This window comes from Lithobates pipiens, unplaced genomic scaffold, assembly GCF_037356315.1.
Source record: "Lithobates pipiens isolate NorthernLeopardFrog02 unplaced genomic scaffold, aLitPip1_a1.2 Scaffold_19, whole genome shotgun sequence".
Taxonomy (NCBI): Eukaryota; Metazoa; Chordata; class Amphibia; order Anura; family Ranidae; genus Lithobates; species Lithobates pipiens.
Genome location: NW_027507764.1, coordinates 335,037,517 through 335,065,266, shown reverse-complemented (window position 1 = coordinate 335,065,266; position 27,750 = coordinate 335,037,517). Strand labels below are relative to the sequence as shown.

General features: G+C 46.2%; 1 protein-coding gene across 1 annotated transcript in view; it reads right to left on the bottom strand.

Moving 5' to 3' along the window:
• Positions 1 to 27,750, bottom strand: part of LOC143996806 (serpin B5-like) — an 87,057-nt gene that overhangs the window by 20,344 nt on the left and 38,963 nt on the right. Inside the window, exon 5 of the mRNA XM_077492082.1 lies at positions 14,258 to 14,400. Within this exon, the coding sequence (XP_077348208.1) occupies positions 14,258 to 14,400 (143 nt within the window). The remainder of the gene's footprint in view (positions 1 to 14,257; positions 14,401 to 27,750) is intronic.

Genomic DNA, 27,750 nt, shown 5'->3' with positions numbered 1-27,750 from the left:
AAAAGTGTGCCTGGCGTGTTCTACTGTACGTGTGGTGTGTTGGTGCAACTCACCGATCCTCTCTCCTCGGTGCCGGGACGAAAAAGACCGACACGAGGAGAGATTACATCACTTCCTCTGCCTGTGTTTACATTACAGGAGAGGAAGTGATGTCACACAGCATTTCCATTCGTCAGGAGCCATCGCGAGGGGGTGGCCATGAACGAATGGCCGCCCCCTCATCCCGGATCGCTTCTGAACGGATACCGACCGCCGCAGGCACCGGGGGGGCCCGATCGGGCCCCCCACCCGCGGGAAGGCAGGGATGTACAGGTACGCCCATATGCCTGCCCGTGCCATTCTGTCGACGTATATCATCGTGCGGCGGTCGGCAAGTGGTTAAGGAACCAATTTGAGATGATTTGAGCTTTGTGACATGTTAGAAGTAGCCATCACAAAAGTACACTGTAGCCATAAAGGGATGGACATGGTCAGCAACAAAACTCAGGTAGGCCGTCAGAGGTCCCTCTCTTGGGGTCTCTCCCTGGGAGGCAGTCTGAGTGTGATACATAGGAGCCACTACTGCTAGACTTCAGCATGCATTATGGCATAGGGCCTGAAAGAAGCTAGACTTGCTGGTGAGAAACTTGCTGGGTGAAAATGAAGGGTTTTGCAGGGGAGCTGGTTGGGGGCTGCCTCTGGACATTGTAAGTAAGACCTTTCTACTATAGCTCCAGGTGTGCAAATGCTTTGAGGGGTAGACACCAGAGGTTCCTGCAAGAACTACAATTGCTCATATAGAGTCTCAGGTTACCCGATTGTCTCCTATACTTCCAGCATTACTTTGAAGCTGCTACTGCTGGGCCTAATACTGCTGAAACAGGACTTTGTTTTACGAATCTCTCTTCCAAGACCTGCATGTATCCTGCACCCTCATTCCTTCTTCCTGCCTATGTTTAAGATCTGCAGTAAAACGTCAAAAGACAACTCTAGACTGAACCTGAATTTTTTTTGAGCGCTTCTGGAGGTGATACCAGGGCTGGCAACCTCTGAACAGGTAAGGGAGACTTCTGTATTTCCAAGAGCCTACACAGTGACTGTAAATGATATGTATAAAGAACTTACCATTTAAAGGGGGCCTAGTAGCAAAATGCAAGGTCTGCTTATTCTTTAGAGCTATCTCCACCCATCGTAACCTTCTTAATACCTAGCATTACAAGCTACAGTATCTCACAAAATTGAGTACACCCCTCACATTTTTGTAAATATTTTATTATATCTTTTCATGTCTTGACAAAACTGAAGAAATGACACTTTGCTACAATGTAAAGTAGTGAGTGTACAGCTTGTATAACAGTGTAAATTTGCTGTCCCCTCAAAATAACTCAACACACAGCCATTAATGTCAAATATATATACAATATATATAATATATATACATAAAGATGGCTTAGGCCATAAGAAGCTTGCCAAGACCTTGAAACTGAGCTGCAGCACGGTGGCCAAGACCATACAACGGTTTAACAGAACAGGTTCCGCTCAGAACAGGCCTCGCCATGGTCGACCAAATTAGTTGAGTGCATGTGCTCAGTGCCATATCCAGATGTTGTCTTTGGGAAATAGACGTATGAGTGCTGCCAGCATTGCTGCAGAGGTTGAAGGGGTGGGGGGGCAGCCTGTCAGTGCTCAGACCATATGCCTCACACTGCATCAAATTGGTCTGCATGGCTGTCATCCCAGAAGGAAGCCTCTTCTAAAGATGATGCACAAAAAAGCCCGCAAATAGTTTGCTGAAGGCAAGCAGACTAAGGACATGGATTACTGGAACCATGTCCTGTGGTCTGATGAGACCAAAATAAATTTGGTTCAGATGGTGTCAAGTGTGTGTGGCAGCAACCAGAGTAGGAGAGAAGTACAAAGACAAGTGTGTCTTGCCTACAGTCAAGCATGGTGGTGTCATGGTCTGGGGCTGCATAAGTGCTGCCGGCAATGGGGAGCTACTGTCACTTACCAGATAAGACCAGAACTATGTGGACTGCAACAGAGGAAACCCAAACGTGTATAAGTGAAATATGAAGATTTATTTAGGGAAGTGAATAATATAAATACAACCACACAGTGCAATGAATGAATGAATGAATGAATGAATGAAATACTTGTATAGCGCACAATGCGAACTGAATCGCCTCTAGGCAATAAACCAACCAACAGATAGAGACCCCCCAAATAACAACAGACAGATATGTAGAATAAATGGGAAATACCAGGATCATAAATGATAGCCAGGCTAGGATCATGCACAGAGGATCAGCAGATAAACAAAGGGCAGTTCCAGAATCACAGACGCAAGCCAGGCCAAGGTCATACACGAGGAGATCAGCAGATGGGGTAAGGAACACAGGACAGGGAGAGGATGGACGGTCAGACTGCAGCGCAGGGATGATGCTAACAGGTGGGACAGGATAGGGACCAGGACAGGGAAACAGGATCAGAAACAGAGGTCACAGGTTCAGGGCACAGGAACAGATTCAGGTTCAGGATCAGATCACAAGGACAATACCAAGGCATACATGGGAGTGTTTGCCGGGTATTTATATGCCTGTAATTGGTCTCAAGTGACACTTGATTGCAAGAGGTGCTGACTGCTCCACACTGCCAGGATCCATCCGCTGGTGGGCGCCAGTACTGCGGCCCAAAGATGACATACTACTATCAACAGGGAAAAGCTCCCCTGGCAGTTCCAGACTGCCTGGAGACACCTGCTGGTGAACCACATTATTGCACACCAAATATCAGGCAGTGTCACCAGCGGATGGAACCTTCCCTGACAGCTACAGTTCATTGAAGGACCCATGAATGCCAACATGTACTGTGACATACTGAAGCAGAACATGATCCCCTCCCTTTGGAGACTGGGCTGCAGGACAGTATTCCAACATGATAACAACCCCAAACGCACCTCCAAGATGACCACTGCCTTGCTAAAGAGGCTGAGGGTTAAGGTGATGGACTGGCCAAGCATGTCTCCAGATCTAAACCATATTGAGCATCAGTGGGGCATCCTCAAACGAAGGATGGAGGAGTGCAAGGTCTCTAACATCCACCAGCTCCGTGATGTCATCACGGTGGCATGGAAGAGGATTCCAGTGGCAACCTGTGAAGCTCAGGTGACCTGCATGCCCAAGAGGGTTAAGGCAGTGCTGTAAAATAATGGTGACCACATAAATTATTGACAGTTTGGGCCCAATTTGTACAGTTTCACTTAGGGGTGTACTCACTTTTGTTGCCAGCTGTTTAGACATTAATGGCTGTCTGTTGAGTTATTTTGAGGGGACAGCAAATTGACACTGTTATACAAGCTGTATACTCACTACTTTACATTGTAGCAAAGTGTAATTTCTTCAGTGTTGTCACATGAAAAGATATAATAAAATATTTACAAAAATGTGAGGGGTGTACTCACTTTTGTGAGATAATGTACATGGTGCCATCCATTGATATCATTGCAAGCACCTAGTTTCTCAAAGGTCAGAGAAACTTTAGCAACCTATTCCCATTTTAATAAATATATATTAATTAACAGTTTAGCCCTTCCTGTCTCCAGCTTTACAGCTTTACACAGCTTTACACTCTTTAGATAAATAACAATACTTTTAAGATATAACTAGAGGTTTAGACAAAATTGTGGAATTTATTAATTTTACACGTCTTAATTTTGAAGTAAATCGCAAGTTTGATCTACAGTACGTTGTAAGTAAATGATTCATCAAGTCTTTCAGGAACAACAATGTTGCTATGGTATGTCAACTGCGTACGTATGAATGACACACAGGATTCTCTTACATACAGTTGTGCTCTCCTGCTCTCAGGTCTCATGGAGTATTATAGTTGGTGTTACAGTGATAGCCTTGGCTCAAATCCTCCTCCAGGCTGCATTTTCCAGAGTGTCACAGCCTAAGGTCAAATGCATATATTCGCCAGCACACCACAGATCATCAAATACATCCAATGTCTTTTATTAACCACTTCAATACTGGGCACTTAACCACTTCCTGACCAGCGCACGCATCTTAAAGGCCGCCCTGCCATCGCGAGTGCGCCGGCGGCGGCACGCTCGCATTCTGGTCGGGACCCCCGTGAGTGGGGATGCTGAACTGGGAGATGCCGTTGTAAACAGCATCTCCCCGTTCTGCCTAGCAACAAGTGACGCTGATCTCTGCTCCATGTGATTGGAGCAGAGATCAGTGTTCACTAAAAGAAATCCCAGCCCCCAACAGTTAGAAGCACACCCCTAGGAACACTTAACCCCTACACTGCCACCCACTGGTTAACCCCTTCACTGCCAGTGTCATTTACACAGGAATCACTGCATTTGTATAGCAGTGATTGCTGTATAAATGACAATGGTCCCAAAAATGTGTCAAAAATGTCCGATGTGTCCACCATAATGTCGCAGTCACAATAAAAATCGCTGATCGCCGCCATTACTAGTAAAAAAAAAATATTAATAAAAATGCCATAAAACTATCCCCTATTTTGTAAACGCTATAACTTTTGTGCAAACCAATCAATAATCGCTTATTGCGATTTTTTTACCAAAAATATGTAGAAGAATACGTATCGGCCTAAACTGAGGGAAATTTTATATATATATATATATATATATATATATATATATATATATATATATATTTTATTTTTTTTTTTTTGGGGGATATTTATTATAACAAAATGTAAAAAATAATGCGTTTTCTTTCAAAATTGGCGCTCTATTTTTGTTTATAGCGCAAAAAAATAAAAACTGCAGGGGTGATCAAATACCACCAAAAGAAAGCTCTATTTGTGGGAAAAAAAGGACGCCAATTTTGTTTGGGAGCCACGTCACATAACCGTGCAATTGTCAGTTAAAGCAACGCAGTGCCGAATCGCAAAAAGTGGTCTGGTCTTTGGCCAGCAAAAGCATATTTTACTTCGTTAAATCTCAGGTCATTTTTAAGGGGCTACAAAGGATGGACCATTGATTTGTGAGAGGACTATAAAAGCAGTGATCTCTAGCAGTCTCATGTAATGTGACCAATAGGGATGACCCGAACACCCCCCGGTTCGGTTCACACCAGAACTTTCGAACGGACCCCAAATTCGAACGAACTTTAGAACCCCATTGACGTCTATGGGACTCGAACGTTCGAAATTAAAAGTGCTAATTTTAACGGCTAATATGCAAGATACTGTCCTAAAAAGGGTTTGGGGACCTGGCTCTTGCCCCAGGGGACATGGGTCAATGCCTAAAATGTTTTTAAAAATGGCCGTTTTGGCAGGAGCACTGATTTTAATGATGATTAAAGTAAAAAAAGTGAAATATTCCTTTAAATATGGTGCCTGGGGGGTGTCTGTAGTATGCCTGTGAAGTGCCACGTGTTTCCCGTGTTTAGAACAGTCCCTGCACAAAATGACATTAAACAGAAATAACATAATTGAAAACTGCTTGTGGTTTTAATGTTATATCTGGTTCCTGCAATATGGTTGAAAACCATTGAGAAAAATGGCATGGGTAGCCCTCCCTGCCCATTACCAGCCCCTTTGGGTCTTGTACGCATATCAAGGGGAACCCTGTACCCATATTAAAAAAAGGAAATGCGTGTGGCCCCCAGGCCCTATATACTCAGAACAGCAGTATACAGGCGGTGCAAACAAGACAGGGACTGTGTAGGTTTGTTGTGTTAAGTTGAATCTGTTTGTAATTTTCAACTGGTACATTTTTAAAGTGTAGCTCCAGTCAAAAAAACTATTTTTAAGCTTTTTGGAAAACATAGGGAAGGGTTATCACCCCTGTATAATTTGTTTTGTCGTCCATCTTTTTTCATCTCACTTGCTGTTGTCTCCTTCCGTTTGCAAGTAGGAGATGTTTGTAAGTTGGATGTTTGAAAGTAGGGGCCTGCCCTATATGCTCTGCAGAAATGGCGGAACAAGGTGTTGGTTTTGCCACAACATTGTAAGCCCTCAAAGTGACTCTTGGTGGGCGCTGGAGCGCCCTGCTGTGAACGATTATATCAAGAATTGTAATTACATGCCATTGTTGAACAGTGGTAGAAAAATTGACCTTTGGTGGTTGTGGTGCTGGTGCCACAACACTATAAGTCCTCACAGTTACTCTGGGTGGGCACAGGAACGGGCCCTCCTGTGAAATATTATATCAAGAATTGTAATTACATGTCCCTGTTAAACAGGGGCAGAAAAATTGGGCCTTAGGCACTGGTGCTGGTGCCATGACACTGCAACCTCTCCCATATACTCTAGTTTTATTGCAGGAATTAGCCCTGCTGCAAAGCATTGCATCAAAAATTGTACTTAAACGCCCCTGTTAAACAGGGGCAGAAAAATTGGGGCTTAGGCACTGGTGCTGGTGCCACGACACTGCAACCTCTCCCATATACTCTAGTTTTATTACAGGAATTAGCCCTGCTGCAAAGCATTGCATCAAAAATTGTACTTAAACGCCCCTGTTAAACAGGGGCAGAAAAATTGGGCCTTAGGCACTGGTACTGGTGCCACCACACTGCAACCTCTCCCATATACTCTAGTTTTATTGCAGGAATTAGCCCTGCTGCAAAGCATTGCATCAAAAATTGTACTTAAACGCCCCTGTTAAACAGGGGCAGAAAAATTGGGCTAATGGCATCACCCAGAACCAGAAATGTTCTTCCAACATATCAGCGGAGGAGGAAGAGGATAGACAATCAACATAACAGGACAGTCACTCAGCATCAGCATAGGCAGTCTTGAAGGGATGTGATATTTCAAAAAAAATTATTCGGTTACATCAGCTTCAGGTGCTTGGTAGCTGTGGGTGATCCAAGACTGATTCATCTTGATGAAGGTCAGTCGATCAACTGAGTCGGTGGACAGGCGCAACCTGTGATCGGTAACAAAGCCACCAGCAGCACTGAAGGTGCGTTCCAAAAGAACGCTGGATGCAGGACAGGCCAGTAGCTCAATTGCATACTGTGCAAGCTCTGGCCAGTGATCCATCTTCAAGACCCAGTAAGCCAGAGGATTTTCGGTGGGAAAGGTGTCCAAGTCTGACCTTGCCCCTAGGTATTCCTGCACCATGTAAATCAGACGCTGGCGATGGTTGCTGGAACCGATCATACCTTGGGGCTGCGGACTAAAAAATTGTCTGAAAGCATCAGTCAGACGGCCACCTTCTCCACCGCTCCTTCTGACCGATGCCTCAGCAACACGTTGTCCAGGACCAGGAGTTTGTAACCTCCCAGTCTCTGGGAATGCGTTGCACAGACCTTTCTGCAAGGCCTCCCAGAGATGTTTCATCCTCTGCTCCCTCTGCGATGGCAAGATAAGGTCGGCAACCTTACCCTTGTACCGTGGATCAAAGGAGAGTGGCCAGCCAGTAATGGTCCCTCTCCTTGATCCGAAGAATACGAGGATCCTTCCGCAGGCTTTGCAGGATCAGGGAGGCCATGCAGCGTAGGTTAGCTGAGGCATTCGGTCCAGAGTCCTCTGGGTCACTAAGGGCAACATGATCCGCAGCTACCTCCTCCCAGCCACGTACAAGTCCACGTGTTTCTTGGGACTGTAAATCATCCCTACAAGACTGCTGCTGCTGCTGCTGCTGCTGATGCTGATGCTGAGTGCCAGCCTCCACCTCCATGCTGACACAATCATCCTCCTCCTCCTCCTCATCCTCTTCCTGTGTGATGGGTGGCACAGCAGGAACACTGTCTGGATAAAGGGGGCCTTGAGAGGCAAGGAAGTCCTCCTCTTCCTGCCTCTGTTCTGTCTCAAGTACCCTGTCCATTATTCCATGCAGCGTATGCTCCAAGAGGTGGACAAGAGGTACAGTGTCACTGATGCATGCACTGTCACTGCTCACCATCCTTGTGGCCTCCTCAAACGGTGACAGGACAGTGCATGCATCCCTGATCATGCCCCACTGGCGTGGTGAGAAAAAACCGAGCTCCCCTGACCCTGTCCTGGTTCCGTAGTCGCACAGGTACTCATTGATGGCCCTCTGCTGCGTGTGCAGCCGCTGCAGCATGGCCAACGTTGAGTTCCACCTGGTGGGCATGTCACACATAAGGCGGTTCTTGGGCAGGTTCAACTCCTTTTGGAGCTCAGCCAGCCGAGCACAGGCATTAAATGATCGGCGGAAATGCACACAGACTTTCCTGGCCTGCTTCAGGACATCCTGTAAGCCCGGGTACCTGCCCAAGAACCGCTGCACCACCAGGTTAAGGACGTGAACCACACAGAGCATATGGGTCAGTTGTCTCTGTCGGAGGACGGAGAGGAGGTTGGTGCCATTGTCGCAAACCACCATTCCTGGCTTAAGCTGGCGTGGCGTCAACCACCTCTCAGCCTGCCCCTGCAGAGCTGACAAAACATCTGCCCCAGTGTGGCTCCTGTCCCCCAAACAAACCAGCACAAGCACGGCATGGCATAGTTTTGCCTGCGTACTTGCGTAGCCCCTGGAACGCCTACGGAGCACCGCTGGTTCTGAGGACAGAGCACTGGAAGAGGCCATGGAGGAAGAAGAAGAGGAGGGGGTGGAGGAGAGAGGTGTGTCACAACCAATAGTAGCATTTTGGAGGTGTGGTGGCGGAACAACCTCCAACACTACTGCACCTTGTCCTGCATCCTTCCCAGCTGCCAGAAGAGTGACCCAATGGGCCGTGAAAGACAGGTAACGTCCCTGTCCATGCCTGCTGGACCATGAGTCAGCGGTAATATGCACCTTACCGCTGACCGCCCTGTCCAGCGAGGCAAGGACATTGCCTTCCACATGCCGGTAGAGAGCCGGAATCGCCTTCCGTGAGAAAAAGTGGCATTTGGGGACCTGCCACTGAGGAACCGCACATTGTACAAACTCACGGAAGGGGGCCGAGTCTACCAACTGAAAAGGCAGCAGTTGAAGTGCTAGCAATTTAGCCAAGCTAGCATTTAACCGCTGGGCATGTGGATGGCTGGGAGTGAACTTCTTTCGTCGGTCCAGCAGCTGGGGCAGGGACATTTGCCTGCTATAATCGGACGTGGGTGTACCGCTAGCAGAGTTCCCGGAAGCACTTGGCTGTGACACACCTAATTCTACACCTTCATTCCTCTCAGAGCAGGTTTCAGAGAGGACTGAAGGTATAGTGGTGTTGGAGATGCTTGCTGATGAGGAGCAAGGAGAGGTCCGCTTTGTTCTTTGGTGTGGGTCTTTGAGGTACGCTTGCCAACGAGCTGCATGGCAGGTCAACATATGTCTGGTCAAGCATGTGGTGCCCAAGCTGCTGATGTTTTGGCCACGCGAGATACGCTTGAGACATATGTTGCAAATAGCAGCGGTGCGATCTGATGCACTCGTCTCAAAAAAGGCCCACACCGAAGAACTTTTAGAATAACGCGCAGAGGCAGCGCCCTGCACAGGCAGAGCTCTGCGGTGTGATTCAGTCGGTGTGCTGCCCCTAAGCTGGCCCTGCCTCGTTGGACATGTGCCTCCTCCTCCTCCTCCTCCTCCTCCTCCTCTCTCCTACCAGGCACCCACGTGGAGTCAGTGCCCTCATCATCCCCTCCCTCTTCATCGCTGTAGCAAACCTGGCAGTATGCTGCAGCTTGTGGAACATGACTGCCAGATTGCTGTCCTTCTTGAGCATCCCCTCTCTCTGCGCTCACGCTACTGCCTTCCTCTAGCTGAGTGTCATCATCAGAGCCCACAAAACACTGGGCATCCTCCTGGAGCATGTACCCAACACTGTGCTCAAAGAGTACAGGAGACTCCTCAGGAGGACGTGGTGGGTCTAGGGAAGGAGTCACTGATGATGACATTGAGAGGAGGGAAGACGATGCGTTGGCAGCTGCTTTGCTAGTACCCTGAGACTGGGTGAGAGAGGATGAGGAGGATGAAGAGGGCTTGGCCATCCACTCTACCAAGTCGTTGGCATGTTGCGGTTCAACATGTCCAGCTGCCGAAAAGAAGGATAAGCGTGTCCCATGGCCACATGCTGATGACAATGCACCGCATCCACGACCAGCATGGTTGTCTCTAGACACAGAGCCTGCTTGCCCTCTTTTATCGGCTCGCGCCTGTCTGCCTCTCCTTGCTGGCCTTCCAGACATGGTAATGGCCTGAAGGGAGTTGGGTAAAACAGCAGTGTAATGGAGTCACACAACACCCACTAAGCCCTGCAGATGGCTCTATTAGAGAACAGCAATAAACGGTAGATACAGGTGTATATTGTGCTGGAGTCACACAACACCCACTAATTCCTGCAGATGCCTTTATTATAGAACACCAGAGATATAGGGGTATACTGTAATTGAGTCATACAACACCCACTAAGCCCTGCAGATGCCTCTATTAGAGAACAGCAATAAAGGGTAGATACAGGTGTATATTGTGCTGGAGGCACAAAAAACCCACTAACTCCTGCAGATGCCTTTTTTATAGAACACCAGAGATAAAGGGGTATATACAGATGTATACTGTGCTGTGCTGGAGGCACACACAACTTCCAATAACTCCTGCAGATGGCAAGTGGGCTCAAATAGAGAAGAGCAATGTAGGTGGATATAGCGGTGTGTACTGGGTACAGAGCACGCAGACAGCACGCACAAGCTCCTAACACTACTGACTGCACGCTCTATTATAAAAGATAGATCACTAGCTATATAGGTGAGGTGAATATAGCGGTGTTTACTGCGGTCAGGGCACACAGACAACAACCACTACACAACAGCAAGATCGAAAATCGGCCAAAAACTATCGGTGTGTACTGTGTTGAAGGTACACAGAACACCCACTAACTGCTTCAGACGCCAACACACTACACTAGGCCGCCGCGCTGGCGGCCTTATATAGTGTGGGGCGTGTACTACACAGCCTGAGCTATGATTGGCCACAGGCATCCTGCCTGTGGCCAATCATGGCTCTCCTCGCTGCTGGCGCTGTGATTGGCCAAGCATGCAGGGGTCACAGTGCATGCTTGGCCAATCATGAGCCAGCAATGCACTGCGATGACGCAGTGCATTGTGGGCCGTGAGCGTCACACGAATTTGGCGCGAACGGCCCATAATGTTCGGAATTCGCCGAACGGGCGAACAGCCGATGTTCGAGTCGAACTTATGTTCGACTCGAACACGAAGCTCATCCCTAGTGACCAACCTATGAATTATGTCTCCATTCTCCAACAACTCCTAGAGGATTTTCGCAGTCTCTGACCACCTCATGTAACATGCCCTTAATCTTTGACTATTTTCGTTTGCATGTCTGCAGTATTTGACAGCTTTCTGAAGCATATATTCAATGAATTTGTTTAGCCCTTTAGTGACGGGCTGCACTTAGGGCCAATTGTATCAAGAAAGTTGACCACCATTGGTCTACATAATCAATGAAAGGTATTATATCTTAAGTTATATGCAAAAACAAAAAAATAAATAAAAACTGCTTGTTTACATGATTTAGTTTCTAAGGTAAGTTTGACCTTTTTCTAGTAATAAAGAAACCAAGTAAAACATAACATAAAAATGTTGTTCATGTGAAAAATATTATTATGGCTGTTCCTAGCTAGCCCCAAGTGATGTTAACTGCAAATCCACCAGAGGGCAGCCTTGTTTTACTGATGTCTTCTCTGAGTCATTTACCCAGTAAAAACTGTTTAGAAAGATTAAAATAAAACAAATCAATTGAATAGTAGTATGTGCATTTGTATATTGAATAAACAAGTTTTCTTTAAAAGCCATAATGTCATCTGCTTATTTAATTATTGCTGATAAAAAAAAAAATGCTTTAAAATTGTTTTCATTTTTGTTACAAAAATCTAATCAAATAATTAGCTTGAATAAACTATTGCGTATGGCCACAGAGTGGTGCTGTGGATACTGCTAAAATAGCAGGTGCCACGTCCTATGATTTAGACAAAGAGATATAGAAAGAGAGGGCTTGGACTTTTTAGGCATGACCACATAGGTCTAATGATATAAAAAGCTATTTATTAAACATAGAAACAACATTAAAATCAACACTGAATAAAGTCCATGTCACAGAGTAAGAAAATATAAACTGCACATAGCCAACGGAGATAACATGAAAAAAATCATGGTGGATGACTACTCATTTCATAATCAAATATTAAATTCCAGATAGAGGCTATGAAAACAAATTGAAGATGGTGGTAAAATCCTGGGCTCTACATGTTACGCACTTTGCATCAAAAAAGAGACTTATTAGATAAAAACAAAATATATAAATAAGATCACAAAAAATACATAGCACATATAAAATGTACGTTGGGACATTGGTACAACAATGCATCTATGGAGACCCTAGTAGGAGGCAATCTGACTGGTAATGAACAGACATGAAACCCAAAACCTCGTATACCATGGGGACATGCGTAATAACATTAATCACAGTATTAGAGCCTCAATAGTCTAAAAAAAAACGGGGGAGGGGGCAATAAAAGTGATTCAGATTGTCTCCTACTAGGCTCTGCATTGTTGTACCAATGTTCCAATGTACATGTTATATGTGCTATGTATTTTTTGTGATCTTATTTGTATATTTTGTTTTTATCTATTAAGTCTCTTTTTTGATGCTCCTGAAGAAGCGCAAGGTGCGTAATATGTAGAGCCCAGGATTTTACCACCATCTTCAATCTGTTTTCATAGCCTCTATATGGAATTTAATATATGATTATGAAATTAGTAGTCATCCACCATTTTTTCATGTTTTCTCCGTTGGGTATGTACAGTTCATAATTTCTTACTCTGTGACATGGACTTTGTTCAGTGTTGATTTTAATGTTGTTTCTATGTTTAATAAATAGCTTTTTATATCATTAGACCTATGTGGTCGTGTCTAAAAAGTCCAAGCCCTCTTTTTCTATATCTCTTTGTCTAAATTCATTATCTTGTCCATGAACATCTAAAAATCAGTTTGATGTTGATTTTAAAAGTAACAGGCCTGAATTACTAAAGTGGAGCAGAGTGAACCTACACTTTCTTCAATCCTCCAGGTAGGTGCAGAAAAAGTTATTTTGTTTTTTTCCCCTACACATGTCAGGATGGCTGAAATGAACAACACCTCATTTTACTTTAGCAAATAATGAATGTAAAAGTATTGTAAAACCTGAACATGAAAAATAAATGTTTTCTAAGTTTTGTCCCACATACACTATCCATCTTAAAGCAGTAATAAACCCAAAACCAAAATGTATTATATTGCAGCTCACTAATCATTAGATGTGGCGGCTGTTTTAATTATCTTTTCTTTTGCTTTTTTCCCTCTGTTTTTACTTGGTGATCTGGCCATCAACACACCTCCAGTATTAGTGAGACAAAGCTCTGGAGGAATGAGAACAGGAGGCACAGCAGGTAGCAGCATTGTCAGTCTGAGGGGGAGGGGAGTGTTAAATGTATTAGAAGATTTAGATACACAAATAAATTGAAGCCAAACTCCAGCTCATACTTTATAAGCAGTTACAACTAACAGTTATTTTTTTTCCTAGTGGGATAAAGGTTTTGCATAAATAAATAAAAGCTGATCATTTTAATCACCCCTGTCAGTGTTAGGTGGTTTGTCTTATCCATGTAAACTCATACATTCTGCTGGAATGCTTGTGCTTTTGAAAAACAATAGATTTGCTGGATGAATCACCAGATGAAAAAAAAGGAAGCTAATACAGCCATCACATCTAATAATTAATGAACTGCAATATAATAAATGTTTACTTTTTAGGTTTCAAACTGCTTTAAATTACCAGCTACATTATTTGCATCTATATTGACACTGTTAAAGTGTAGTTAAAGACATTTTTTAGTTTTGAAAATAATGGAGAGGGATGAGAACACATGTCGGTATTTATTGCCGTCTATGCCCCATTAGGGAGATTCACTCTCTATTTTTCCTGTTAACCATTATCATTGATAGTGAGATTGAAGTGAAAGTTTGTAAAAGAAAATCCCAAATTTTAGGTTGATGCCAGTAATAGAGGGGAGATCTTCCAATGGGGACACTAGTTCTGGTGACCTTGGTGGCACACAGTGATTACCTCACTTTGGAGGGATTTTCTCTGACTTCCTGTTTTGGCTATAGGGCAGTAAGTGAATGGAAATCTCTCCAAAGGGACACAGATGATAAAAAAAGCCTGAGAGGGGTTATGACCCTCCCTTAATCTATCCATAATTTTATATTTATTTTTTTAATTGCCTTTAGTTACACTTTATTCTTATTATTGCCTATTTCCCAACATTCTCCATCCTGTACAAAAGAAGCGCATACCTTGTTAATATGAAACTTGGCCTCTTTGGTTTCAGATTCATTGAATTTATATAACCAGCGTCCCCTCAAATATGTAGCTCCAAGCCAAATCATGTTGGTATTCTCATTGAGTGAATCCTCATCCAATACCGTCTCCATGTTACCTGCAAAATTAAACATATAGATTGTTATTATGCTGTGTAGTTACTTAAAGACTTAATGCCCACACATCCCTAAAGCTGGGAGGCGGGGCAGGGTTTCTGATCATGTGACCGTCGTTATTGGCTGTCACAGCAGTCACATGATTGGAAAACTCCCAATCACAAGTAGAGACAGTAGAGATCAGGGGCTTTTGGTTAGCTGCCAGTAACTGTGCCAGGAGCATGCAGGGCGTGTGCTCTTGGCAAAGCTTTGTTTAAATTTTGGTACACAAACATGTGGCCGCTCAGTGTTAAGGCCCACCCACCAAGAGACCACATATATGCGTACCGACAGCATGAAGAGGTTAACATGTATGCGTGTATTGCTGAAAATCATAAACTTCTGTCTGCCTTGAAGTTGGCATTTCCTTTTCTGGTCTGGTTAAGAGACAAAAGCAAAAATAGCAACCAACAACCCTTTTTTTATTTAATAAAGCAAAGCGTTAGCTATAATAACCAAGCATTCATCATTTTTATTGTTCTGACAGTATGAAAGTTGATATTGGATTTATTGCATAAGTACTTTTTTGCACAAAAACACTGCAATGCTGTTTTAAAAAAAAAAAAGGTAGCCACATATAAACTGAATTATTAGTATTATTATCATACAGGATTTATATAGTGCCATCAGGTTACGTATCGCTTTACAATATAAAAGGGAGACAGTACATTTACAATACAATAAAGTACAAGAAGGTTAAGAGGGCAAAGAGAGTTAAAGTGGAGGGCCACCCTGAAAACAAAAAAAATATTAAAAATTACAAAAAAAAAAAAAAAAAAAAAAAATGAAAAAAATTTTTTTTTTTTACTTACCAGAAATGCCTGTTGCTAGGCACTTTCTCCTAATCTTCCTCTTCCTCCTCCGCGGAGATCTTCTGTCTTCTGTCTTCGTCGCGGCGTCTTCTGGGTAATGAGTCGCGCTGTGTTCTGGGAACTGTGTGTTCCAGAACACAGAGCGTCCCATTCAGAAAGCGCTGCGGGACTCGCGCATGCGCAGTAGCTGCGGGACTCGCGCATGCGCAGTAGGAAACGGGCAGTGAAGCCGTAAGACTCCACTGCCTGTTTCCCTTACAAGGAATGGCAGCACCGGGACCCGAGAGCCGAGGGACGGGTCGGCCTCGGGCGGCCGACATCGCGGGCACCCTGGACAGGTGAGTGTGTTGATTAAGTCAGCAGCTGCAGTGTTTGCAGCTGCTGACTTTTTTTTTTTTTTTTTGTATAACCGGCCCTCCTCTTTAAGATGATGAATCCACAGGAAAATGGTTAAATACGCAATGTATATGCATTTGTGTTCACAGGTTTATCTGCTGAAGGATTTGCTTTTTTATGTCTCCATAGGCATCATCCCTACATAGAGTACAAGTTAGAGAACCCACATCTACGTAAGGTGGGGGCAAACAGATGGGACTTTGAATGTGTGGCACATACAGAGTCTCATCTGTTTTTCCCCACCTTACGTAGATGTGGGGTGTCCAATTTTTACATTTGCATTTACAGTAAAACCTTGGATTGAGAGCATAATTAGTTACCGGAGACATGCTTGTAATTCAAAGCACTTGTATAGGGATGAGCTTCGTGTTCGAGTCGAACGCATGTTCGACTCGAACATCGGTCGTTCGTGCGTTCGCCGAATTCCGAACGTTTGGGCCGTTCGCGGCAAAATTCGTGTGGCCCACAATGCACTGCGATGGCGCAATGCATTGTTGTCTCACGATTGGCCAAGCATGCACTGTGACCCCGCATGCTTGGCCAATCGCAGCGCCAGTAGCGAGGAGAGCAATGGTTGGCCACAGGCATCCTGCCTGTGGCCAATCATAGCTCAGGCTGTGTAGTGCACGCCCCACACTATATAAAGCTGCCTTTCAGGCGGCCTCGTGTAGTGTTTGTTAGCATCTGAAGCAGTGGGTGTTCTGTGTACCTTCAACACAGTTACACACCAATCGTTTTTGGCTGATTTACTATTTTGCTCTTGTGTAGTGGTTACTGTCTGTGCCCTGACCGCAGTATACACCACTATATTCACCTCACCTATATAGCTAGTGATCTAGCTTTAATAATAGAGCTTGCAGTCAGTAGTGTTAGTGCGTGCTGTCTGCGTGCTCTGTACCCAGTACATACCGCTATTATCCACCTACATAGCTGTTCTCTATTTGGGCCCTAATGTCATCTGCGGGAGTTATTGGAAGTTGTGTGTGCCTCCAGCACAGCACAGTATACATCTGTATATACCCCTTTAACTCTGCTGTTTTCTGGTTATTGTCTGCGTGCCCTGACCGCAGTATACACCGTGATATTCACCTCACCTATATAGCTAGTGGTCCATCTTTACCAATAGAGCTTGCAGTCAGTAGTGTCACTCAGGAGATAGTGCGTGCTGTGTGCGTGCAGTCTGTACCCAGTACATACCGCTATTATCCACCTACATAGCTGTTCTCTATTTGGGCCCGATTGTCATCTGCGGGAGTTATTGGAAGTTGTGTGTGCCTCCAGCACAGCACAGTATACATCTGTATATACCCCTTTAACTCTGCTGTTTTCTGGTTATTGTCTGCGTGCCCTGACCGCAGTATACACCGTGATATTCACCTCACCTATATAGCTAGTGGTCCATCTTTAACAATAGAGCTTGCAGTCAGTAGTGTCACTCAGGAGATAGTGCGTGCTGTGTGCGCGCAGTCTGTACCCAGTACATACCGCTATTATCCACCTACATAGCTGTTCTCTATTTGGGCCCGATTGTCATCTGCGGGAGTTATTGGAAGTTGTGTGTGCCTCCAGCACAGCACAGTATACATCTGTATATACCCCTTTAACTCTGCTGTTTTCTGGTTATTGTCTGCGTGCCCTGACCGCAGTATACACCGTGATATTCACCTCACCTATATAGCTAGTGGTCCATCTTTAACAATAGAGCTTGCAGTCAGTAGTGTCACTCAGGAGATAGTGCGTGCTGTGTGCGTGCAGTCTGTACCCAGTACATACCGCTATTATCCACCTACATAGCTGTTCTCTATTTGGGCCCGATTGTCATCTGCAGGAGTTATTGGAAGTTGTGTGTGCTTCCAGCACAGCACAGTATACATCTGTATATACCCCTTTAACTCTGCTGTTCTATAAAAAAGGCATCTGCAGGAGTTAGTGGGTGTTGTGTGCCTCCAGCACAATATAAACTACCCAACTACTGTTTTACCCAACTCCCTTCAGGCTATTACCATGTCTGGAAGGCCAGCAAGGAGAGGCAGACAGGCGCGAGCCGATAAAAGAGGGCAAGCAGGCTCTGTGTCTAGAGACAACAGTGCTGGTCGTGGACGCGGTGCATTGTCATCAGCACGTGGCCATGGGACATGCTTGTCCTTCTTTTCTGCAGCTGGACATGTTGAACCGCAACATGCCAACGACTTGGTAGAGTGGATGACCAAGCCCTCTTCATCCTCCTCATCCTCTCTCACCCAGTCTCAGGGTAGAAGAAAAGCAGCTGCCAACACATCGTCGTCCCTCCTCTCAATGTCATCATCAGTGACTCCTTCCCTAGACCCACCACGTCCTCCTGAGGAGTCTCCTGAACTCTTTGAGCACAGTGTTGGGTACATGCTCCAGGAGGATGCCCAGTGTTTGGTGGGCTCTGATGATGACACTCAGCTAGAGGAAGGCAGTAGCGTGAGCGCAGAGAGAGAGGATGCTCAAGAAGCACAGCAATCTGGCAGTCATGTTCCACAAGCTGCAGCATACTGCCAGGTTTGCTACAGCGATGAAGAGGGAGGGGATGATGAGGGCACTGACTCCACGTGGGTGCCTGGAAGGAGGGAGGAGGAGGAGGAGGCACATGTCCAACGAGGCAGGATGCCCTCCGGGGGCCAGCTTAGGGGCAGCACACCGACTGAATCACACCGCAGAGCTCCGCCTGCGCAGAGCGCTTCCTCTGCGCGTTATTCTAAAAGTTCTTTGGTGTGGGCCTTTTTTGAGACGAGTGCATCAGATCGCACCGCTGCTATTTGCAACATATGTCTCAAGCGTATCTCACGTGGCCAAAACATCAGCCGCTTGGGCACCACATGCTTGACCAGACATATGTTGACCTGCCATGCAGCTCGTTGGCAAGCATACCTCAAAGACCCACACCAAAGAACAAAGCGGACCTCTCCTTGCTCCTCATCAGCTGGCATCTCCAACCCCACTATACCTTCAGTCCTCTCTGAAACCTGCTCTGAGAGGAATGAAGGTGTAGAATTAGGTGTGTCACAGCCAAGTGCTTCCGGGAACTCTGCTAGTGGTACATCCACGTCCGATTATAGCAGGCAAATGTCCCTGCCCCAGCTGCTGGACCGGCGGAAGAAATTTACTCCCAGCCATCCACATGCCCAGCGGTTGAATGCTAGCTTGGCTAAATTGCTAGCACTTCAACTGCTGCCTTTTCAGTTGGTAGACTCGGCCCCCTTCCGTGAGTTTGTACAATGTGCGGTTCCTCAGTGGCAGGTCCCCAAACGCCACTTTTTCTCACGGAAGGCGATTCCGGCTCTCTACCGGCATGTGGAAGGCAATGTCCTTGCCTCGCTGGACAGGGCGGTCAGCGGTAAGGTGCATATTACCGCTGACTCATGGTCCAGCAGGCATGGACAGGGACGTTACCTGTCTTTCACGGCCCATTGGGTCACTCTTCTGGCTGCTGGGAAGGATGCAGGACAAGGTGCAGTAGTGTTGGAGGTTGTTCCGCCACCACGCCTCCAAAATGCTACTATTGGTTGTGACACACCTCTCTCCTCCACCCCCTCCTCTTCTTCTTCCTCCATGGCCTCTTCCAGTGCTCTGTCCTCAGAACCAGCGGTGCTCCGTAGGCGTTGCAGGGGCTACGCAAGTACGCAGGCAAAACGATGCCATGCCGTGCTTGCGCTGGTTTGTTTGGGGGACAGGAGCCACACTGGGGCGGATGTTTTGTCAGCTCTGCAGGGGCAGGCCGAGAGGTGGTTGACGCCACGCCAGCTTAAGCCAGGAATGGTGGTTTGCGACAATGGCACCAACCTCCTCTCCGCCCTCCGACAGGGACAACTGACCCATGTGCCCTGTGTAGCTCACGTCCTTAACCTGGTGGTGCAGCGGTTCTTGGGCAGGTACCCCGGCTTACAGGATGTCCTGAAACAGGCCAGGAGAGTCTGTGTGCATTTCCGCCGATCATTTAATGCCTGTGCTCGGCTGGCTGAGCTCCAAAAGGAGTTGAACCTGCCCAAGAACCGCCTTATATGTGACATGCCCACCAGATGGAACTCAACATTGGCCATGCTGCAGCGGCTGCACACGCAGCAGAGGGCCATCAATGAGTACCTGTGCGACTACGGCACCAGGACAGGGTCAGGGGAGCTTGGTTTTTTCTCACCACGCCAGTGGGGCATGATCAGGGATGCATGCACTGTCCTGTCACCGTTTGAGGAGGCCACAAGGATGGTGAGCAGTGACAGTGCATGCATCAGTGACACTATACCTCTTGTCCACCTCTTGGAGCATACGCTGCGTGGAATAATGGACAGGGCACTTGAGGCAGAACAGAGGCAGGAAGAGGAGGACTTCCTTGCCTCTCAAGGCCCCCTTTATCCAGACAGTGTTCCTGCTGTGCCACCCATCACACAGGAAGAGGGTGAGGAGGAGGAAGAGGAGGAGGAGGATGATTGTGTCAGCATGGAGGTGGAGGCTGGCACTCAGCATCAGCAGCAGCAGTCTTATAGGGATGATTTATAGTCCCAAGAAACACGTGGACTTGTACGTGGCTGGGAGGAGGTAGCTGTGGATCATGTTGTCCTTAGTGACCCAGAGGACTCCGGACCGAATGCCTCAGCTAACCTACGCTGCATGGCCTCCCTGATCCTGCAAAGTCTGCGGAAGGATCCTCGTATTCTTCGGATCAAGGAGAGGGACCATTACTGGCTGGCCACTCTCCTTGATCCACGGTACAAGGGTAAGGTTGCCGACCTTATCTTGCCATCGCAGAGGGAGCAGAGGATGAGACATCTCCGGGAGGCCTTGCAGAAAGGTCTGTGCAACGCGTTCCCAGAGACTGGGAGGTCACAAACTCCTGGTCCTGGACAACGTGTTGCTGAGGCATCAGTCAGAAGGAGCGGTGGAGAAGGTGGCCGTCTGACTGATGCTTTCAGACAATTTTTTAGTCCGCAGCCCCAAGGTATGATTGGTTCCAGCACCCATCGCCAGCGTCTAATTTACATGGTGCAGGAATACCTAGGGGCAAGGTCAGACTTGGACACCTTTCCCACCGAAAATCCTCTGGCTTACTGGGTCTTGAGGATGGATCACTGGCCAGAGCTTGCACAGTATGCAATTGAGCTACTGGCCTGTCCTGCATCCAGCGTTCTTTCGGAACGTACCTTCAGTGCTGCTGGTGGCTTCGTTACCGATCACAGGGTGCGCCTGTCCACCGAATCAGTTGATCGATTGACCTTCATCAAGATTAATCAGTCTTGGATCACCCACAGCTACCAAGCACCTGAAGCTGATGTAACCGAATAATTTTTTTTGAAATACCACATCCCTTCAAGACTGCCTATGCTGATGCTGAGTGACTGTCCTGTTATGTTGATTGTCTATCCTCTTCCTCCTCCGCTGATATGTTGGAAGAACATTTTTGGTTCTGGGTGATGCCAGCAGCCCAATTTTTCTGCCCCTGTTTAACAGGGGCGTTTAAGTACAATTTTTGATGCAATGCTTTGCAGCAGGGCTAATTCCTGCAATAAAACTAGAGTGTATGGCAGAGGTTGCAGTGTGATGGCACCAGTGCCTAAGGCCCAATTTTTCTGCCCCTGTTTAACAGGGGCGTTTAAGTACAATTTTTGATGCAATGCTTTGCAGCAGGGCTAATTCCTGCAATAAAACTAGAGTGTATGGCAGAGGTTGCAGTGTGATGGCACCAGTGCCTAAGGCCCAATTTTTCTGCCCCTGTTTAACAGGGGCGTTTAAGTACAATTTTTGATGCAATGCTTTGCAGCAGGGCTAATTCCTGCAATAAAACTAGAGTGTATGGCAGAGGTTGCAGTGTGATGGCACCAGTGCCTAAGGCCCAATTTTTCTGCCCCTGTTTAACAGGGGCGTTTAAGTACAATTTTTGATGCAATGCTTTGCAGCAGGGCTAATTCCTGCAATAAAACTAGAGTGTATGGCAGAGGTTGCAGTGTGATGGCACCAGTGCCTAAGGCCCAATTTTTCTGCCCCTGTTTAACAGGGGCGTTTAAGTACAATTTTTGATGCAATGCTTTGCAGCAGGGCTAATTCCTGCAATAAAACTAGAGTGTATGGCAGAGGTTGCAGTGTGATGGCACCAGTGCCTAAGGCCCAATTTTTCTGCCCCTGTTTAACAGGGGCGTTTAAGTACAATTTTTGATGCAATGCTTTGCAGCAGGGCTAATTCCTGCAATAAAACTAGAGTGTATGGCAGAGGTTGCAGTGTGATGGCACCAGTGCCTAAGGCCCAATTTTTCTGCCCCTGTTTAACAGGGGCGTTTAAGTACAATTTTTGATGCAATGCTTTGCAGCAGGGCTAATTCCTGCAATAAAACTAGAGTGTATGGCAGAGGTTGCAGTGTGATGGCACCAGTGCCTAAGGCCCAATTTTTCTGCCCCTGTTTAACAGGGGCGTTTAAGTACAATTTTTGATGCAATGCTTTGCAGCAGGGCTAATTCCTGCAATAAAACTAGAGTGTATGGCAGAGGTTGCAGTGTGATGGCACCAGTGCCTAAGGCCCAATTTTTCTGCCCCTGTTTAACAGGGGCGTTTAAGTACAATTTTTGATGCAATGCTTTGCAGCAGGGCTAATTCCTGCAATAAAACTAGAGTGTATGGCAGAGGTTGCAGTGTAATGGCACCAGTGCCTAAGGCCCAATTTTTCTGCCCCTGTTTAACAGGGGCGTTTAAGTACAATTTTTGATGCAATGCTTTGCAGCAGGGCTAATTCCTGCAATAAAACTAGAGTGTATGGCAGAGGTTGCAGTGTGATGGCACCAGTGCCTAAGGCCCAATTTTTCTGCCCCTGTTTAACAGGGGCGTTTAAGTACAATTTTTGATGCAATGCTTTGCAGCAGGGCTAATTCCTGCAATAAAACTAGAGTGTATGGCAGAGGTTGCAGTGTGATGGCACCAGTGCCTAAGGCCCAATTTTTCTGCCCCTGTTTAACAGGGGCGTTTAAGTACAATTTTTGATGCAATGCTTTGCAGCAGGGCTAATTCCTGCAATAAAACTAGAGTGTATGGCAGAGGTTGCAGTGTGATGGCACCAGTGCCTAAGGCCCAATTTTTCTGCCCCTGTTTAACAGGGGCGTTTAAGTACAATTTTTGATGCAATGCTTTGCAGCAGGGCTAATTCCTGCAATAAAACTAGAGTGTATGGCAGAGGTTGCAGTGTGATGACACCAGTGCCTAAGGCCCAATTTTTCTGCCCCTGTTTAACAGGGACATGTAATTACAATTCTTGATATAATATTTCACAGGAGGGCCCCTTCCTGTGCCCACCCAGAGTAACGGTGAGGACTTATAGTGTTGTGGCACCAGCACCACAACCACCAAAGGTCAATTTTTCTACCACTGTTCAACAATGGCATGTAATTACAATTCTTGATATAATCGTTCACAGCAGGGCGCTCCAGCGCCCACCAAGAGTCACTTTGAGGGCTTACAATGTTGTTGCAAAACCAACACCTTGTTCCGCCATTTCTGCAGAGCATATAGGGCAGGCCCCTACTTTCAAACATCCAATTTACAAACATCTCCTACTTGCAAACGGAAGGAGACAACAGCAAGTGAGATGAAAAAAGATGGACGACAAAACAAATTATACAGGGGTGATAACCCTTCCCTATGTTTTCCAAAAAGCTTAAAAATAGTTTTTTTGACTGGAGCTACACTTTAAAAATGTACCAGTTGAAAATTACAGACAGATTCAACTTAACACAACAAACCTACACAGTCCCTGTCTTGTTTGCACCGCCTGTATACTGCTGTTCTGAGTATATAGGGCCTGGGGGCCACACGCATTTCCTTTTTTTTTTATATGGGTACGGGGTTCCCCTTAATATGCGTACAAAACCCAAAGGGGCTGGTAATGGGCAGGGAGGGCTACCCATGCCATTTTTCTGAATGATTTTCAACCATATTGCAGGAACCAGATATAACATTAAAACCGCAAGCAGTTTTAAATGGTGTTATTTCCGTTTAATGTCATTTTGTGCAGGGACTGTTCTAAACACGGGAAACACGTGGCACTTCACAGGCATACTACAGACACCCCCCCGGCACCATATTTAAAGGAATATTTCACTTTTTTTTTTTCACTTTAATCGTCATTAAAATCAGTGCTCCCGCCAAAACGGTAGTTTTTAAAACTTTTTTTTGCAGTGACCCATGTCCCCTGAGGCAGGAGGCAGGTCGCCAAACCCTTTTTAGGACACTATCTTGCATATTAGCCGTTAAAATTAGCACTTTCCAATTCAAACGTTCGAGTCCCATAGACTTCAATGGGGTTCTAACGTTCGTACCGAACGCGGGGGTCATTCGCAAGTTCTGGTGCGAACCGAACCGGGGGGTGTTCGGCTCATCCCTACACTTGTATATCAAACCGAATTTCCCCATAAGAAAAAATGGAAACTTGAATGATTCCTTTTTTACAACCATTTATTCATAAGTTCTTCAGTTTATAGTACATATAAAAAGATTATAGCAATGTGATAGGTTGTGTAACCATCCACAAATGGAAGCCTCTACAAGGGGATTAGAAGCAAAATCCAGCAGGAGCTACAGAGTATAAAAGAGAAGAGCGGCACCTCTAAGTGTAGCAATATGGTTATATGGTTGATGATTAAAAGAGGCATGTCTAAGTATGCAGGCATTCAGGGTAAATTGGTCCACATAGACCAACCTCTGCACTGCCAGCTCTCACCGCTGTCAGTCTGCAATCGTGACCAGGAAAACTACCCTACAGTAGAAAGATCTAAAAGCGAGGCTCGTGGAGCACAACGCGGAAGGGATGATGTTGATGGCGGTACGGAGGACTGTCTATGTGAACAGCTTTACCCCCGATGCCTGCATACTTGTGCCTGTTTTAATCATCAACCATGTGAGTTGCTAAATGTTGTACCTTCATTAAATGTAACAATATTGCTACACCCCCAAATTTTCTCTCTCCATAGCTGTGCTGCCCCAATGGGGCATATAATTTATATATATATATATATATATATATATATATATATATAAATATATTGTTTTCCTAACCATTTTTTTAAGGACATTTATATTTAGTTCACATGCTGCCATCTAGTGACCTTTTGTGGTAATGCATTTGTGTTCCTGTGTTTTGTACTTCCTGTGTCATCAATGGAGTAACAAGCCTCATGTAGCAGAGCACATGTATTCAACATTGTAAGCTACAGATAGGCATGTGCCGAACACCCCCCGTTCGGTTCGCACCAGAACTTTCGAACAGACCGCAAATTCGTACAAACGTTAGAACCCCATTGAAGTCTATGGGACTCGAACGTTCGAAATTAAAAGTGCTAATTTTAATGGCTAATATGCAAGATACTGTCCTAAAAAGGGTTTGGGGACCTGGCTCCTGCCCCAGGGGACATGGGTTAATGCAAAAAATTTTTTTAAAAACTGACGTTTTTTCGGGAGCACTGATTTTAATGACGATTAAAGTGAAAAAAAAGTGAAATATTCCTTTAAATATCGTGCCTGGGGGGTGTCTATAGTATGCCTGTGAAGTGCCACGTGTTTCCCGTGTTTAGAACAGTCCCTGCACAAAATGACATTTAACGGAAATAACGTCATTTAAAACTGCTTGCGGTTTTAATGTTATATCTGGTTCTGGCAATATGGATGAAAATCATTGAGAAAAATGGCATGGGTAGCCCCCCTGCCCATTACCAGCCCCTTTGGGTCTTGTACGGATATTAAAGGGAACCCCGTACCCATATTAAAAAAAGGAAATACGTGTGGCCCCCAGGCCCTATATACTCAGAACAGCAGTATACAGGCGGTGCAAACAAGACAGGGACTGTGTAGGTTTGTTGTGTTAAGTAGAATCTGTTTGTAATTTTCAACTGGTACATTTTTAAAGTGTCGCTCCAGTCAAAAAATCTATTTTTAAGCTTTTTGGAAAACATAGGGAAGGGTTATCACCCTGTATAATTTGTTTTGCCGTCTGTCTTTTTTCATCTCACTTGCTGTTGACTCCTTCCCTTTGCAAGTAGGAGACGTTTGTAAGTTGGATATTTGAAAGTAGGGGCCTGTCCTATATACTCTGCAGAAATGGCGGAACAAGGTGTTGGTTTTGCCACAACATTGTAAGCCCTCAAAGTGACTCTTGGTGGGCGTTGGAGCGCCCTGCTGTGAACGATTATATCAAGAATTGTAATTACATGCCATTGTTGAACAGTGGTAGAAAAATTGACCTTTGGTGGTTGTGGTGCTGGTGCCACAACACTATAAGACCTCACAGTTACTCTGGGTGGGCACAGGAACGGGCCCTCCTGTGAAATATTATATCAAGAATTGTAATTACATGCCCCTGTTAAACAGGGGCTGAAAATTGGGCTGCTGGCACTGGTGCTGGTGCCACGACACTGCAACCTCTCCCATATACTCTAGTTGTAGTGCAGGAATGAGCCCTGCTGTAAAGCATTGCATCAAAAATTGTAATTAAACGCCCCTGTTAAACAGGGGCAGAAAAATTGGGCTGGTGGCATCACCCAGAACCAAAAATGTTCTTCCAACATATCAGCGGAGGAGGAAGAGGATAGACAATCAACATAACAGGACAGTCACTCAGCATCAGCATAGGCAGTCTTGAAGGGATGTGATATTTCAAAAAAAATTATTCGGTTACATCAGCTTCAGGTGCCTGGTAGCTGTGGGTGATCCAAGACTGATTCGTCTTGATGAAGGTCAGTCGATCAACTGAGTCGGTGGACAGGCGCACCCTGTGATTGGTAACAAAGAACGCTGGATGCAGGACAGGCCAGTAGCTCAAATGCATACTGTGCAAGCTCTGGCCAGTGATCCATCCTCAAGACCCAGTAAGCCAGAGGATTTTCGGTGGGAAAGGTGTCCAAGTCTGACCTTGCCCCTAGGTATTCCTGCACCATGTAAATCAGACGCTGGCGATGGTTGCTGGAACCGATCATACCTTGGGGCTGCGGACTAAAACATTTTCTGAATCCATCGGTCAGACGGCCACCTTCTCCACCGCTCCTTCTGACCGATGCCTCAGCAACACGTTGTCCAGGACCAGGAGTTTGTAACCTCCCAGTCTCTGGGAACACGTTGCACAAACCTTTCTGCAAGGCCTCCCGGAGATGTCTCATCCTCTGCTCCCTCTGCAATGGCAAGATAAGGTCGGCAACCTTACCCTTACCGTGGATCAAGGAGAGTGGCCAGCCAGTAATGGTCCCTCTCCTTGATCTGAAGAATACGAGGATCCTTCCGCAGGCTTTGCAGGATCAGGGAGGCCATACAGCGTAGGTTAGCTGAGGCATTCGGTCCGGAGTCCTCTGGGTCACTAAGGACAACATGATCCGCAGCTACCTCCTCCCAGCCACGTACAAGTCCACGGGTTTCTTGGGACTGTAAATCATCCCTACAAGACTGCTGCGGCTGCTGCTGCTGAGTGCCAGCCTCCACCTCCATGCTGACACAATCATCCTCCTCCTCCTCCTCATCCTCTTCCTGTGTGATGGGTGGCACAGCAGGAACACTGTCTGGATAAAGGGGGCCTTGAGAGGCAAGGAAGTCCTCCTCTTCCTGCCTCTGTTCTGTCTCAAGTACCCTGTCCATTATTCCATGCAGCGTATGCTCCAAGAGGTGGACAAGAGGTACAGTGTCACTGATGCATGCACTGTCACTGCTCACCATCCTTGTGGCCTCCTCAAACGGTGACAGGACAGTGCATGCATCCCTGATCATGCCCCACTGGCGTGGTGAGAAAAAACCGAGCTCCCCTGACCCTGTCCTGGTTCCGTAGTCGCACAGGTACTCATTGATGGCCCTCTGCTGCGTGTGCAGCCGCTGCAGCATGGCCAACGTTGAGTTCCACCTGGTGGGCATGTCACACATAAGGCGGTTCTTGGGCAGGTTCAACTCCTTTTGGAGCTCAGCCAGCCGAGCACAGGCATTAAATGATCGGCGGAAATGCACACAGACTTTCCTGGCCTGCTTCAGGACATCCTGTAAGCCCGGGTACCTGCCCAAGAACCGCTGCACCACCAGGTTAAGGACGTGAACCACACAGAGCACATGGGTCAGTTGTCTCTGTCGGAGGACGGAGA